The 14365-nt window shown below is 57.5% G+C and overlaps 2 protein-coding genes across 2 annotated transcripts in view; one reads left to right on the top strand and one right to left on the bottom strand.

Annotated features, from left to right (window-relative positions):
- Positions 1-643: 643 nt before the first annotated feature.
- PPM1M (protein phosphatase, Mg2+/Mn2+ dependent 1M) lies at positions 644-8926 on the bottom strand. The gene is made up of 10 exons (XM_067303199.1): positions 8697-8926; positions 7137-7260; positions 6117-6371; positions 5255-5367; positions 4832-4916; positions 4323-4441; positions 3740-3803; positions 2639-2746; positions 1979-2127; positions 644-1700 (listed from the first exon to the last, which is right to left on the bottom strand). Exons 1-10 carry the CDS (start codon positions 8924-8926, stop codon positions 1553-1555), a joined length of 1395 nt encoding a protein of 464 aa, XP_067159300.1. The 3' UTR covers positions 644-1552.
- Positions 8927-12010: 3084 nt separating this feature from the next.
- The window catches only part of TWF2 (twinfilin actin binding protein 2), a 43886-nt gene continuing 41531 nt past the window's right edge, over positions 12011-14365 (top strand). Inside the window, exon 1 of the mRNA XM_067303200.1 lies at positions 12011-12083. Within this exon, the coding sequence (XP_067159301.1) occupies positions 12059-12083 (25 nt within the window). The 5' untranslated portion in view covers positions 12011-12058. The remainder of the gene's footprint in view (positions 12084-14365) is intronic.

Here is a 14365-nt window from a genome sequence, read left to right as displayed (position 1 = left end):
TCATTTTCTTTTTAAGCTCAAGAGCATGGGGAAGAAATAAAGCTGGAGATAAGTCGTCTTGTTATATTGCTTGCTTAAACCATAAGCAGAGACCTGGGAAGGCTCCTCATTCCTGGGTCCAGGTCCCTGCTGCAGGAAATAAATGTCTTTTGAGAGCTGCCTCTCAGAGTAGTACTGCTTATGGAATGTTTCTAGTGACAAACTGTTGTTCTGCAAAAGACAGAAGACTATTTTAGCCCTTCTGGAGCAAAAACTCCCCTACAATTTTCTAAGGCCATTTTTTCAATCTCAGGTCTGTATAAATCCTCTGACAAGAATAAAGCTGTTGGAAGAAGATATCATCATGAGAAATTTGTTTTTAAAAATTAGGACTTTCGTCCTTATGGAACTGGAGCACTTTACAAACAAATACTGGGGTTTGTCTGCTTCACTGGGTAATGTTGCAGCTTGTATAAATGAATAGTGAAAACAAGAATGGGGGTTTGGGAAGATGGGAGGCTTGTCCAGGCCTGAATTTACCTGTCTAATGAACAGGCTGAAAAACAGATCTTTGCAGTTTAAGGCACAACTCAGTTTGGCACATCTTGCACACTGCCATCCCTGTTGGTATAATGAGCATAGCACTTGTGATGCAGCACTCCAGACAAATTTGAAAAACTGGTTTTATTTTACTTGGAGGTCTTCTAGTAAATGAGCTGATGTACTTAATTGCTTGAGTTCTCATCAGTGCTACTGCTACAAAAACAACCTCACTGTGAATGACAAATTACCTGAATGAACAGAAAACTGTTGAGTGTTGTGGAGTATGATTTGTTAGAAGTATGTACATTGCATTACTTGCCATATACTTAAAATGTTCTTAAATAACAGCAGGGCATGTATCTTTATACAGGAGGTTCCTGTACACTTATATGTAGCTTCATCTGATAACAGCATCTTCTGTTTTGAATCGGTGCTGCCTACAAGAAGCAACTTTCTCCACTGGAAGAGCTCTGGGCAACTGCTTCAGCTTTTGGGTTGCATTAGGCAGGTATGGCCACATGTAATGCTGTCTTAGCAGTAACACCCAGTCTTTCAGTAGATCTTGTGTTACAGCAAATGGATGAGGGATGCCTGTAGTGTATGCATCCAGTTTTATGAAACTTAACTAAGTTCAATTCTGATTAAAATCCAGCTCTTGAGGAGCCTGGCTGGATCTCTTGTGCAAACTAAAAGGGCGGGGGGAGGTCACTAGAATGTGGATTTGAGGCTAACTGTACCATTAAGGTCTTAGAAATAGCGCTCTTCAGCTTCTGTGGTCACCTTTGAATTTCTCATTAGCACAACGAAGAGAAGGGAGTAAGAGGAATGACTTGTTGCCCACTGTTTTGCTTTCTTGCACATTCATAAAGAGTTAATTTTCTTGTTGATCCTCTTGTGCGTAATGTTGGCTGTGCATTTTCAGGTTCCACATGAGGTTATTTTACTGGAAAAGTGTACATGCACAGCAGACATCCCTCAGTCTTGCTTTGATGCTGAATAGCACCGCAGGAGGGGAGCACTGTCATCCATGCTAACAGTCCACATCCCTGTTGTGCAGTGGGATGACAAATACAGAGATGTCATCGTAGGATGCTTCGTGGCTGTCATCCAGCATCCACTGGTGGCCTGTTTTCTTTCCTCTTGCTCTGCATACCAAGCACTTGGCCAGTTCAGAAAACCTGTGGGTGGAAAAGATGCGAGTTTTTGTTTAACATGACACTATTTCTTAAGAGCAATACTAAGATAAGGCTTTGGTTTGTCAAAGTAGTTGATTTCTTAGGAGATCAACTTTATTGTTGCTACTTTAGGATGGGGAAAGACTAGGAGTCAGTCCTTTCTGAGTCATGAAAGAGTGCTCCACACCTGCTGGAGCTGACCTAGATGCCAGGTGATCTTAAGCTGGTTTTGCTCAGAACAGGTTCTTTGGAAGGGGAAGCAATGGCAAGACTGGTGTTACCTGTGAGGGTTTGTCCTGTTTTCTGCAAGGAAGCTCCTGACCATATGGGCCACCTCTTTGTTGCACAGAACATCCCAAAGGCCATCAGTTGCCATGATGAGGACATCATCTTCCTTAATGTCATGCAGAGCAAAGTCAAATACATTCACCTGGAAAGCAGCAGGAATAAAGCAGAGGGATTTCTCACAAATGAGAATTCTAGATATTTTCCAAGGGTTGTCATGTTTCCTCTACTGCATCTGGCTTTGGGAAGCATTTAACAATCCTGCGATTCTTTGGTTTCCCTGTTAAGGGTAATCACAGGCAGCAAAACTCTTCCAAGTAAGTGACAACCAGCATGTGAGCATATCCTGTTGTGGTCAGGATGCTGGAAGTAACTTCAACTGCTGCAATGTTACAGGAGAGGGCAGGGGGGTGACTGTGTTCCCTTGACAGATGACAAGTCAGATCAGGGTGCCTTGACCATTTTGTGTTGCCCTGCTGCTGTGCTTCTAGATTACTGCAACGCAGGGGACTCTCTGGGAAGCATACAGAGAGACAGGGGGGTGGAAATAGGACAAGGCTGAGACCTGCCAGGTCTGTAAAATGTGGGTATTACAGAGGGGGAGCAGCATGTTTAATTCCAGCACCAACCTGCAATTCCTGCATGTTGTGACTAACCTTAGGAATGCAAGAGAGGAAAGGTTTAACTTCAATGTTGGTGTCGATGACTTTGAGTTGATGATCCCCTAGCCCTCGAGAGACAGCCAGAGTCCCCAGCAAGCGAGCCTGGCTCCAAACAAAGCAAACCAGCATTGAAAATCAGAATGTGGCACCTTTAGAGGTAGATATGTGGCTTGTCCTGACTGATCTGTGTGTTACCTCTATGACCCTTCTCCCAAGTATCACTGCAAACAACCCCTGGAGACCACAGAGGTGAAGTGATCAGCATGGCCTGAGGTGAATATGGAGACAAGACTACCTGCATATGGATGGCCCCTGATGGCAGCAGCTCATGGTGTTGGACCCTGGTGTGCTCTGGAGTTGCAGCCTGGTGAAGGTAGCATGTACTCAGGGTAATGCTTCAGACCTCAAGAAGCCCATGGCTGCATCTGCTTTTGATTTGGGGTGGCACAGGAGATAATTTGGGTTGGTTTGAAGGAAACAGTCCTTTCTCCTTGCACAGGCGGTTCTGCACCGAGTCCTTGCAAAGGGATGGTATACGGGTTATAGCACTGGAGGAGGTGACAGCACTCCTCCTGCCCGACCCCAGCATGGTCACACTGAGTGTGTGCAGTCATTGCTTCTCCCTGCCTCCCTCCCTCTCCAGACTGCTTTTCTCAGCCTCTTCTCTAGGGAGAGGGTTTGTAGGAAAGGCACTGGTTACCACTGGAGGTGCTGAGATCTGCCAATAGCATGTGGAGATCATAGCTGAAATGAGTTGTTGTGTGCATGGGGAGACTAGGAAAGGCCAGGCTGTCTGTCTGTTCCACTAGATGGTACTAGGAGCAACCTCTCTGCTCCCCAGGGGCCTGGTTTACACTATCCTCCTCTTGCTCTGCTGTCGCTAACAGGCAGCACTACGCTAGAGAAGGGAGCTGCTGTTATCAGGGCAGGGTGAAGCTGTGGCCCACCCCATGCAGGAGAGCCCCAGAGCAGTGTGCGCTCTGCAGCACCAGTGTGGTGGTAGCACTACAGAGCATGACTGTGAGCAACAGGGATGCTCTGAGCACCCCCAGGAGACTTGCCCTTGCCTTCCCAGTGTGTAAAACATTAAGCTACCTGCTTCCCGTGACCATGGACAAGAGGGTACTTGAGGTCGGCTTTCTCCACCATCTTGTATCCCCTAGAACAGAGGATTCAGCGTTGATCTGGGATTTGTCTGACTTGAGGGTACAACCTAGTCTGAGCACTTCAACTGTTATTCGACCCTTGGGGCGCTCTCATTCACAGGGGGCTGTGTGAGGGAGACATGAGGTGACTTGCTGAAGCAGATGCAGTGAAGAATGACCCCCTCGCTGAATGCCCCATTCTCTCTCCCTCTCCCCTTCCTCCCCAGCTAGTACTTGCACAAGGCTGGGGATCCTTGCCCCTGCCCCACTTTGCAGGAGCCCAGAAGGACCGTCTCTCACAGCTGTTCCCTGACCTCCCTGCGAGGGCCCAACTCCTACAGGCATGGGAGCTACTTCTGTGTAGCCACTCACAGCATCATCTGCATGATCTGGCACAGCTCTGCACCATCAAGCCAGCTATTCTCACCGGTGCTGGATTCACACAGCCCCTTCTCCTCCCCATCAGTACTAACAGCTAAAACTGCTCTGTGTGGCACTCCTGTCCTACATCTCCTCGTGCAGAAAGGACTAACCAGCCCTCCATGAAGTAATCCCGGTACAGGACTTTCTGGCCCACGTCATCTCCCTTCAACCTCCGTGGAAACTCAAAGCGTGTGAACTCGCCATCCAGGAGCTTGGGGAAGAGAAAGGCCTGGAGGAGGGAACACAGACATGAGGATGGACAGACTCTACTCTGGAGGAGACAGGCAATAAGACTACATACTGCTCCTGCCTTGGGACTGGCATCCCTGTCTGCAGAATGGGAACAGCCTGAGAACAGCATTGGGAAGCACATTTGAAGGCCCAAGGTATTACAGGGCTTTGGAGGTACTCCTGGAGGTGAGCCTCTCCAGTAGTAAAAGCTGTTGGTCGACTCTTGCCCCCAACCCTCCAGGGCTAGTGACAGGTGAAGTTCTAGCTACACTGTGCTTACTGCAGCCTTCTAGGAAGCAAGTTGTGCTCTTGCCACGAGCTGTCCCTGACCCTACCCTAGTAACATGCTCTCAGCTGGATTGTCTGATATGTGAAAGGAGTCACTCACCAAGTGTTGGATTCGCTGCCTCTCTGTCTCGGGTGTGAATTCACAACTCATGGGCACAATATTGTCCTTCAGAACAAGAATTGCCCTGCAGGGGGAGAGGCAAAGAGCTGAGCAGTGTCCTCCTCTGTCTCACTCGCTGCAGACCCATCTCCATTGACCTCCTCTTGCTGAGGCTAGCCCCAGGGCCAGCCAGGTGCGGGGGCTGCTGTAACCAGGGCAGAGCAACGCCAGACAACAGGAGGCATGAGTGCATCCATCCATCAGACAGGTCCCAGGGCAGGCATCAGAGAAATGTGTGGGCAGCTGTGCCCCAGCACAGAAGGGCTGTACATTTACCTTTCATGTGATTAAGTAAGGTGGTGGAAACCCTGCTTATTTCCCAGCTCCTGCCCCCTAGCAACTTCCCCCTTTACTGTGGCTCACCTGCTGTCCCCAGCATTGGCCACGTACAGCTTTCCTTGGAGATAAAGGGCTGCCAGAGCTGTGCAGCCTCCAGTCTGGTTAGTAGCTTCCATCTCCTGACCAATTATTTCATCCTGTTGGTTTAAACAAGTTTGGAGAGTGATGTGAGCTGGGGTGCTGATTTCCACAGCTGCCTCGTGCCTCCTAGCAGAAATCCAGAGCAATAACCAACTGCAGATAGCCCCCAGGAAACCAGTAAGGCAGAAGACAATGTTGCTTTGGTACAACCAACAAAAGCTTTGGTTGCAACCAAACAACCAACAAAGCTGCTACTGGACTGGATACTAAGGACTGCTTTAGAAGCCTGATGGGGAGTTCTCAAAGGCAAAGAAAGAGCAGGTATGCTATTTCTGCAGGGAGTCTGGCAACGGCCACTATCTAGCCCTGAAGAAATGTATTCCCTGATATTTGGACAGCAGTGGGAGCAGGGATTATCAGCAGGCAGAGCTGCTGTGCTTTGCTCTGTCTTTGCACTGCTATCGCATGCATTGCTGGCAAACGACAGATTGGATGCAGAACGCCCCCGGCAGATCTGACCCAGGAGGATCTCGGCATGTTTAAGGGTGGTATGCTCAACTGTTCCTGCCTGCTCAGTGAGTCGCAGAAATGGATCTGGGGGACCTCAGCCCAGCTTGACTGCTGAGGCACCTGCACAAGCAGCAGCTGCCTGTGTGGCAGGCTGAAAGCTCCTGTGTGATCAGCAGCTGGTCACGTCCCAACATGAGAGCCCAGAATGAGAGAGGCCTTGCCCACCCAGGGAGTGAGGAGGGGCAGCCTCCAGCCGCTGGCGGCAGTGGGGATGGTGCCCGGAGGGGGAACTCACGCATTCCTGGAAGGCGTTCTCCAGGGCTCCCACCACCATGTCTTCCGCATGGATCTGCTTCTCCTGCACAAACTGGGGGTCGCTGTCGCAAACACAGCGTCCACTTAGATGCATGGGGGGATGCACCTCTGTGATGCCCCCCACGGCCTCCTCCAGCTTCTGCTTGATGCAGTAGTGCAAATAGTTGGAGGCAATGATGGCAGCTTCTGGGCCACCGTGGCCATCAAACAGCGCCCAGTAGGAACCAGTCAAATACTGCAGTGGGAAAGAAAGACAAAATGGTGAAGGGGAGCTTCCAATGGGGGAACAAACAGGGGTCTTGGAGTGAGGCCATGTCGATAGCAGAATCACAGCCAGGACTCTGCTGTATGTTTTCTGTCTGGCTCTTCCACCCCAGCTGCCTTTGCCTGCAACTGGTTAATCCCCTGCACAGCACAAACTGATGTGACACCCATTTGTTGCTCCCCCCGACCTGCAAGTGCATCATCATCTGAGCTGCTGGATTCACAACCACAGCTGAACATGTGCACCATCGCCCAGACTGTCCCTCCTCTGCATTTTAGGGGAGATGGGCGCCTCCTCTGTTCACTGAAGAGGCAGAGCTGTTCCCAGTCTCCATAAGGTAAGAGCCGCTGGTGCGCCTGGTTTATGCTGCTGTCTCTGAGTAATGGTAACCAATGTACACAGGGCCTTGAAAGCAGAAGAAGGAGAGTAAGGGGCTAGGGCAGCTAACGATGCCCCAAGGCATGGGCCAGGAAGATAGCAGTGGCAAATGAGCAAAGAGAAAGATAGAGGCAGCAGAACACAAGCAATAATCTGATCAAGTACACATACAGGCAGAGCTGGGCCTTTGCTGGCCAGTTATGGGGTACACAGGCCCCCAAAATGCATCCAAGTAAGGGTTTCAGCCTGTGCCCTGGTGGGTATGATGGGGCAACCCCATGTTTCCTGCACCTGGGGCCTCAGATGCGGATCAGGGCTTGCAGCAGGATTAGGGCAGCCAGACAGCAGGCTACATACCTGCGTGGAGCACAGGATCAGCCATTCCTCATCCTCCTCCAGGCCTGGCTCTCTCCTCCGGATGGAGATTTGACAGCATGCCGCTTGGTCCTCATTGAATTCTGACTTCTCAGCATTGATAACCCTGTGGGTGCAAACACTTCAGGTAAGACACGATAACATACTGAATCTTGCCTGCTCCCAGCCAGCTGTTGGGAGTTACGTTACACAGCCACAGCAAACTGGTGGCCCTGGGAGAGATCCTTAGCTTCTTCCTTTCACCCCTGCACTCGCTGATCCTTCAAGGATCTCTTTGACAGGAACCTAAATAACAAGTCCTCTGTGCACAGCTGGGAAAAGCTTGGCCAGGGACACAGGGAATTATGGGGCAAGAGTGGTTTGGAGCACCCTGGCCTCAGGCAACCCTTGTCAGCAGCCATGGCAGGAGCTGGGCAGTGCTATTTCCTTGGTCACACAGTGAACTGCAAAACTGCTGTCACTGTTCTTCCTTCCAGCCTTGCTTATGCTTGGCCCAGGGTGGAAGTTTGCCTCCCTCACATGGCTCCTCTCTCTGCATGTTGTAATCCCACAGCCACGGGGTCATGATGTGGTCCTGCCGCGACTGCCCTGGGCTCCGCTGGGCAGCAGCAGCTCGCCCCAAGAAATCACTCATATCTCAGCAGTACAGCAGTGAAACGATGGGGTAAACGCAGCTCAGTTACAGGCAAAGACGCTTGACACGGCCTGATGCTGTTCCAAAGCGCTCTGGGGAGCACCCAGCCCCTTGCCACCAGCAGCGCCTTGTCTGACCTGCTCTGCGGCGGGCCGGGTGCCGGCAGCCGAAGGAGGTGTGGAGGCGGGCAGGTGTATCCCACGCTGGCGCCAGGCATGCGGGGGGAGCAGGCCAGGGAACGGCCGCGGCAAACCTTTCGGGAGGCCGTGCCCAGGCCACCCTGCCCACCCTGGCGCTCTGCTGAGCCTGGGTGCAAACTGGGGTCTTTGGGAACAAAAACTCTCTTATCTGCTCTCTCTGCACGGCTTTCCTGTTCGATATCTGCAAGCTCCCACGGCTGAAAGCAGAACCACGAGCATTCCCAGGCCCCCACCAGACGCCGCGGGGGACACCGCTCTGCCAGAAGTGGTCTGCTCCCCTGTGCCGGCTGCCTGGGGGCAGCAGGGAGAAGAGCTTTGGGGGGTCCCTCCCCAGAGGACGGGGCCCCCGGAGGAGTTGCGGACCAGACCACGGCCCGGCAGACCGGGCGCTGTCCTTGCAGGGGGCCACGCGTGGGAGCACCGCTGCCGCGCCGCGGAGGAAGCTGCTCCCCGCCGGGGCAGCAGGGCCCCTTCCCCAAAAACCCCTGCCCTCGCCGCCCCAAGGCTGAGGCTTCGCGTGGGGCTGGGGGTGCGCAGGAGGCCCCGAAGGGGGGAAGGAGCAGGGTGCAGCCGTGCACCCGCCTTTGTAGCGCCGCGCGTGAACCCCCCCCCCGACCCCACGCTATCCCCTATCTCTACGCCCCCCGGAGCCCCCCAAACCCTGCGCCCCCCAGGACCCCCAGCTTCCCCCCGGCCCGCCGCACTCACTCGGCGTAGCCCGCGCCCCAGGGCAGCGGCCGCTCGGGCCCGCTGCCGCGCACGGCCCGCCCGCCCCGCGGGCTCTCCTCGCCGCTGCCGCCGCCGCCGCCGCGCAGGAACTTGGGCCGGTGGTAGCGCGGCGCGGCGGGCGCCGGGCGCCGCTCCCGCTCCCCCCCGCCGCCGCCGGGCCGCTCCGCGGGGTCGCCCCGCCGCAGCCGCCGCAGCCACTCGGCGGACATGGGCGCAGCGCGGCCGCCGCGGCCTGGCGCGGCCTGCACCGGCCTCCGCCTCCCGCGCGGCGCCGCTCCGCCCCGCCCCGCCCCGCCCGCGGCCCCCGGAGGCCCGGCCCGGCCTGCGAGGCCTCGGGCGCCGGGCACGGGCGCTGCGCCTCGCTGAAGCGAGGGGGAGGCAGCCCCGGCGGGGCGAGGGGGCTGCGCCGCCCGGCGACCCGGCGTCTCTCGCCGCCGTTAGCGTCGTACGTGGCGGCTAAAGCCGAGCAGGCGCAGGCCGGTGGCGCCGATATGTCCCCAGCGCCGGGGAGAAGCACAGCTAAAACCGGCCGCGGAAATCCCCCCCGAGGCCAGGGCTAATCTGCCCGGTGCCCCCGGGCCCGCAGCCCCGGGGGCCCCAACGGCGGCAGCTGGCCCCACCGAGCGCCTCCGGCCTCTCTGCTCGGGGCCGAAGCCGAGCGAGGCGCTGGGGCCGCGCGCGCTGCCGTCTCTGGGGGTAGCGTGGATGAACAGCGCCGTCCCCAAGCACCGGGGGCCGGGACGTCACGTCGTTCTCCTGGATTTTCCCCTCCCTGCAGCTGGGAGGCTTCAGAAACCCCGCGGTGGCGAGCGAGGCGGCCCCGCGCCGCTCGAGGCCTTTCTGCAGCGCTCCAGTGCCCGGCCGGCGGCCGGCGCTGGCAGCAGCGCAGCAGTCCCCGGTGCCAGCCGGCTGCCGCCAGGGCCGGGGCAGTCCGCGGGGCAGCCAGGCAGGGCTTGGGGCCGTCCTGCTCCGGCCCCTGCTGCGTTAAAAGCTTGATGATTTCCTGTTCCCCCTGACACGGCGGGGGAAGTCGGTGCTCTGGGTTAGGGCTCTGGGTAGCAGCTGGTTTTCTTAGACTCCTGGCCAGGGCAGGTCAGCCCATCGCATCTCCTCGGGGCGAGCGGCCTCGTGTGCCGCTCTCAGGTTGCAGGCTTCTCCGTGCCGGATCGGTTACAGGTCCCACTGTCTCATGCTACTTCTCAGGGTACTGTTTCAGCACGGCTTCGGCTCTCTCCTTGGGATCGGGGCCTGGGCCTCTGAAGGTGCGACCTGGCCGCATGCCGCAGCTACAGAAACCCGCAGGGATTCTGCAGAAAAGCTTACCAAAACCCAGAACCGAAAGCCGTGGCGAGGGAAGTGGAGGGGGAGGCGGGAGCCACTGTCAGGTTGCATCTAGAAGTAGGTGTGAATGATGCACAAAGGCTCTGCAAAGCTGGAGGCTGGGGAGATGCGTAAGTAACCCCAGAGCCCCCCCAGGGCTCCCACTGAAGTGCTTCTCAGCAGACCATGGCAGGGAAGAGCGCAGAGGGGACAGGAAAGCAGTGGCTTTGCAAGCAGCCTTGTTCTTGTTGGCCTTGAAGTATCTTCCCTGCTCTCTCCCTCTCTCCCTGCCTTGTGCTGCTACGGGAAATGAAAGTCACTGCTGACAAAAACGGAAGCTGTTTGCAGGGTCCAAAGTGGGTCAACAGCAAAAAAGACAAAGCACTTCTGAACCAAAACTCCCTGCAGGTGGGTGGTGCCAGGTGTGTTGGCTGCTTGCTGGTTATTTTCCCCCTACACTGAGGTTGTGTGTAATGGCCCAAGTGACGACTGAGGAAATGGCTGCAAAGAGGGCTGCACAGGTGACGAGACACCTTACCCCCTTGTTTTGCATAATACTCTGTGCCAATGGCCTTGGGTCTCGCGGGGCCTCAGACATGAGCGCAACTTCAGCAATCACCATCAGCTGATGGCTTTCCCGTAAAACACAGCTTTGTGCTTGGGCTGAGGAGGGGGGTGACTCTGTTCCCGCCCTCCTGCGACGTGCTGCCTGTCTCACCCGTATGCTGTTGGGGTTTGCAGTGGAAAACTTTTTTCTTCCACCTGAGTCAGCTGGTGGAAAGCCCTCGTGCTCCACTTGAGCAGTTCTCAAGGGGAGGCAGTAACCTGCCCTGCACTGGCTGGAGCAGGAAAGGTGTGCGTGCCAGCAAACGCTGCTGGGTGGTGTGAGCACCTCCAGGCGCTTCCTCCACGGCTGGGGCCACATCCTGCTCGCAGAGCAGGTTCTCCAAGGCGAGAGGTCGTACCGTGACAGAAGTGACAAGGGAGACTGTTATGGATTTTAAGACCTGCCTGTCACCAGCGTGTGCAAGAGAAGGAAGTTGCTGGAAGCCACAGCAGCGTAAATGGTATTGCTAGAGCACTGCGCCGCTCTGCTGCACACCTTGCCACGCTTCCCTGGGCTCCCCTGAGCAGCGTCTCAGCTCTCGCAGCTCAGGGGTCCACTTCTGTTTGCTCACCGGGCAGGGCAGGGATTGATGCCGGCTGGACTCTATCAGTCCAAGTTTCTCTCTCAAATATATCAAGAGGCCGCTGTGGTCAAAACCCATTTCTATTTCTGGCCGTGTTACGGGATCCCTGGTGGCAAGAGCCATTCGGATGGCGTGAGCTTTTGCTTTATCTGCAGGGGGGACAGCTCAGCGTGAATGGGCTTCGTGTCACAGCAGGACATCACCGGCTCGCGGTGCTGCATTGCCAACAGCCTGGAGCCGTCCTGCCTCGGCCCGCTCGGACTCACCCCCCCGGGGAGAAGGGCTGGCGCGGCGCCTGGGAGCTACAAGAGGGCACATTTGCGAGGGGGGCTGAGGGGCACAGGTCGGCGCTGCCGGGTCGCTACAGCGAGGGTTGTTTCGTGGGTGCGGGGAGGCCCCACGAACCCCGCGGCGGGGTTCACCTCTCCTGTCGGGGCGCCTCCGGGAGCAGGAGGGCCTGCCGGGGGGAGAGCGCCTGCTGCCCTGCACCGGACCCTCAGCGCCGCTGGCGTTTCGGGAAGTGGGGCGGGCCGGGGGCTCCGGTGAGCCCAGCGCCTCCTGCCCGCTGTGGGCGGCGGCTGCCGGAGGGCGCCCGGCCTTTGCCGTGCCGACGTGGCGCCTGCTTCCCCGGGGCGGCGCCCCGGGCCCCGCGCGGCTCCGCCAGGGGGCGCCGCGGGGCGGCCCCGCGGGAGGGGCGGGGTGGGGCGGGGCGCGCGGCGGCGGCGGCGGCAGGCCCCGCCCCAGCGGGCCCCGGAAGCGGGCGGCGCCGGCTGCGCAGCCGTTTCCTGCCCGGGACGCGGGGAGCGGAGCGGTGCCGAGCGGAGCGGAGCCATGACTCACCAGACCGGCATCCACGGTGAGCGCTGCCCGCCGCCCCGCGGCGCCGCTCTGCCCTGCCCTGCCCTGCCCTGCCCTGCCCTGCCCGCCGGCGGAGGGGCGGCTCCGCGGCAGCGGCCCGCGGCGGGGCAGCGGCTCGGCCGCGGCGGGAGCTTCCCCAAGGAGCGGGCGGGGGGCGGCGCGGGCGGCGCCGTGCCTTTGCCTGCGTCCAGCCGGCTCGGGCCGTGGCGGCGGCGGCGGCGGCGGGCGGCGGAGCGCGGCCGCCCGGGGGGCGCCGCTGGCGGGGCGCCGCCGCGTCCTTTGTGTGCGCTGGTGCCGGGCGAGGAGCTGCGGGGGGCGCGGCGCGGCGGCTCTGCGCTCCCGGGGTCCGCTCAGCCCCGGCGGGGCCGCCCTGCCTCCCCCGCCGGGGCGCCGCTCCGCTCAGCCCCAAGAGCGCGACGGGGCAGCGCGCTTTCCTCCCCCGAGCGCCTCCCGGTGCTCTCGGCTGCCGGAGCTGCCGGGCCCCGAATCCGTTCCGACGTGGCCGCTGCGCTGGAGCGAGCCGTCGTTTCGGGGGGAAGCTCCCCCTCTCCGCCCGCACCGCCGGCGGGCAGGAGAGCGCCAGGCCCCGGCGAGGCCTGGCCCGCGTTCGCCCGGCCCTGGCGCGGGGCTCCGCTCTCCCTCGGCCCGCGGGTGCCCGTTCCCAGCCGGCCCCGCGCGTCCCGCTGGTGTGGGGAGCCCGCGGGGACTTGGTGCCTGCCCTGGTCCCCGCGTGGGGTAAATGCACCCCCTTGCTCTCTGCTGACTTTTTGGGGCTGCTGTGGACCAGGCGCCCTTGAAACGCACGTGTGTTTCCCTTGCCCGTTACGCCCATGCCACCCCGCTTTGGCGACTGTTCTGAGTCCACTTAAAGCAGTGGAGGATACGGTACCGGGAAGGTACGTTCAAAGAAATATGGAAAACGTATCAAAAGAAAAACAAATGCTGTTAGTAATATCCTTAAAACCCTTTCTTTGGATGGAGAAGGCCAATTCAGAGAAAAAATGAGAAAATTGGGGAAAGGACTCAGACTGATGGTGATGACAGCTCTCAGATTTATGAGCGAGTTTGGTGTGTGATTGTGTGCATCTTCATAGTGTTTCCCTCCTACTCCCCACCTGGCAGCTTAATTGACAGTATTAATTAGAACTATAGTTGCTGCATAATTTATGTAACCCAATCATTATGCGAGCAGAGATGTTAGAGATGGAGCCTCTGAAGCCGCGGTCTGCCCAGACAGCGCTGTGCCAGGTCGGGTGTCAGCGGTGTTGGCGCTGATGCACACCGCTGCTCCCAGGGGAAGATCTGGGCAGCAGCGCAGGCTGGTGTCCCTGCTCGCTGCCTCATGTTGAATACCTTTGTGCAGGCGTGTTGAATTTATGGCCACTCTTTCCTCGTGGGGTGACCCTTCCCTTCCTGAACACGTTCCTGTTGCCTGAGGACATGGCCAAGAGCATCCTTCCCTCTCAGGTGCTCTTACAGGGGCAGTGCTTGTGCAGCAGTTACTGATGGTGCTTGGATGTGTTTCTCCTGCTTTGCCTGAGAGGGTGAATGAATAAGGGGTGTCTTGATAGCTGTCAACATTTGGGTTCACATTTGTTGCCTCCAGTTTAAGCCCTAGGCTGAGATGCTGAAGTTCAGGATCTAGTTGATCCTGATCCTCTACTGTAAAAAAACAAAACAAAACAAAAAACAGTGGGATGAAGCCAGACCACAACACCCACTGACCTCTCTGTGGCCCAGTTCCACTGCGGAGAGCTCTCCCATGGGGTCTGTTGCAGAAGAGGTTGGTCTCTGTGGCTATACCCTCCCGTGCCGCTCTGTTAGGACTGTCTTCCCTGGCGGGGGATGCGAATGCCCTGTTGCTTGAAATGGAGCCGGAAGAGATCCACTCACTTTGCAAAGCTGATGAGCTGCTATCAGAGAGCGCCGACCTTCACCAACCTTGGAGTGAATTGCAGTAAGTGCTGGGTGAGGAGGCAGCAAGATGGCTGTGTCCTGTTCCTGCGATGCATTGTCAGTCCTGCTTGAACACAGCCTTTGCCATGCTGCGCTGTGAAGTGTGGCAGAAACAGGCAGGGTTAGATCAAGTCTGTCAGTCCAGCTCTTTCCTCTTAGTTGTGTCGGACAACCTGCATTTCATGTCCCCTCTCTTGTCCTCCCTGGTGTTTCTTACGCGGAGTTAGCTGGGAAGTCGCTTGGAAAACTTGTCCATGCGTTAAGCGGTTATGAAAGAGTAACTTGCATCGGATGGTCTCGCTCTCGCAGCATCTCTGACATCTT

This window comes from Apteryx mantelli, chromosome 12 (genome assembly GCF_036417845.1).
Source record: "Apteryx mantelli isolate bAptMan1 chromosome 12, bAptMan1.hap1, whole genome shotgun sequence".
Taxonomy (NCBI): Eukaryota; Metazoa; Chordata; class Aves; order Apterygiformes; family Apterygidae; genus Apteryx; species Apteryx mantelli.
Note: the sequence above shows the minus strand (reverse complement) of the source record. Positions and strands in the feature narration are given on the sequence as shown.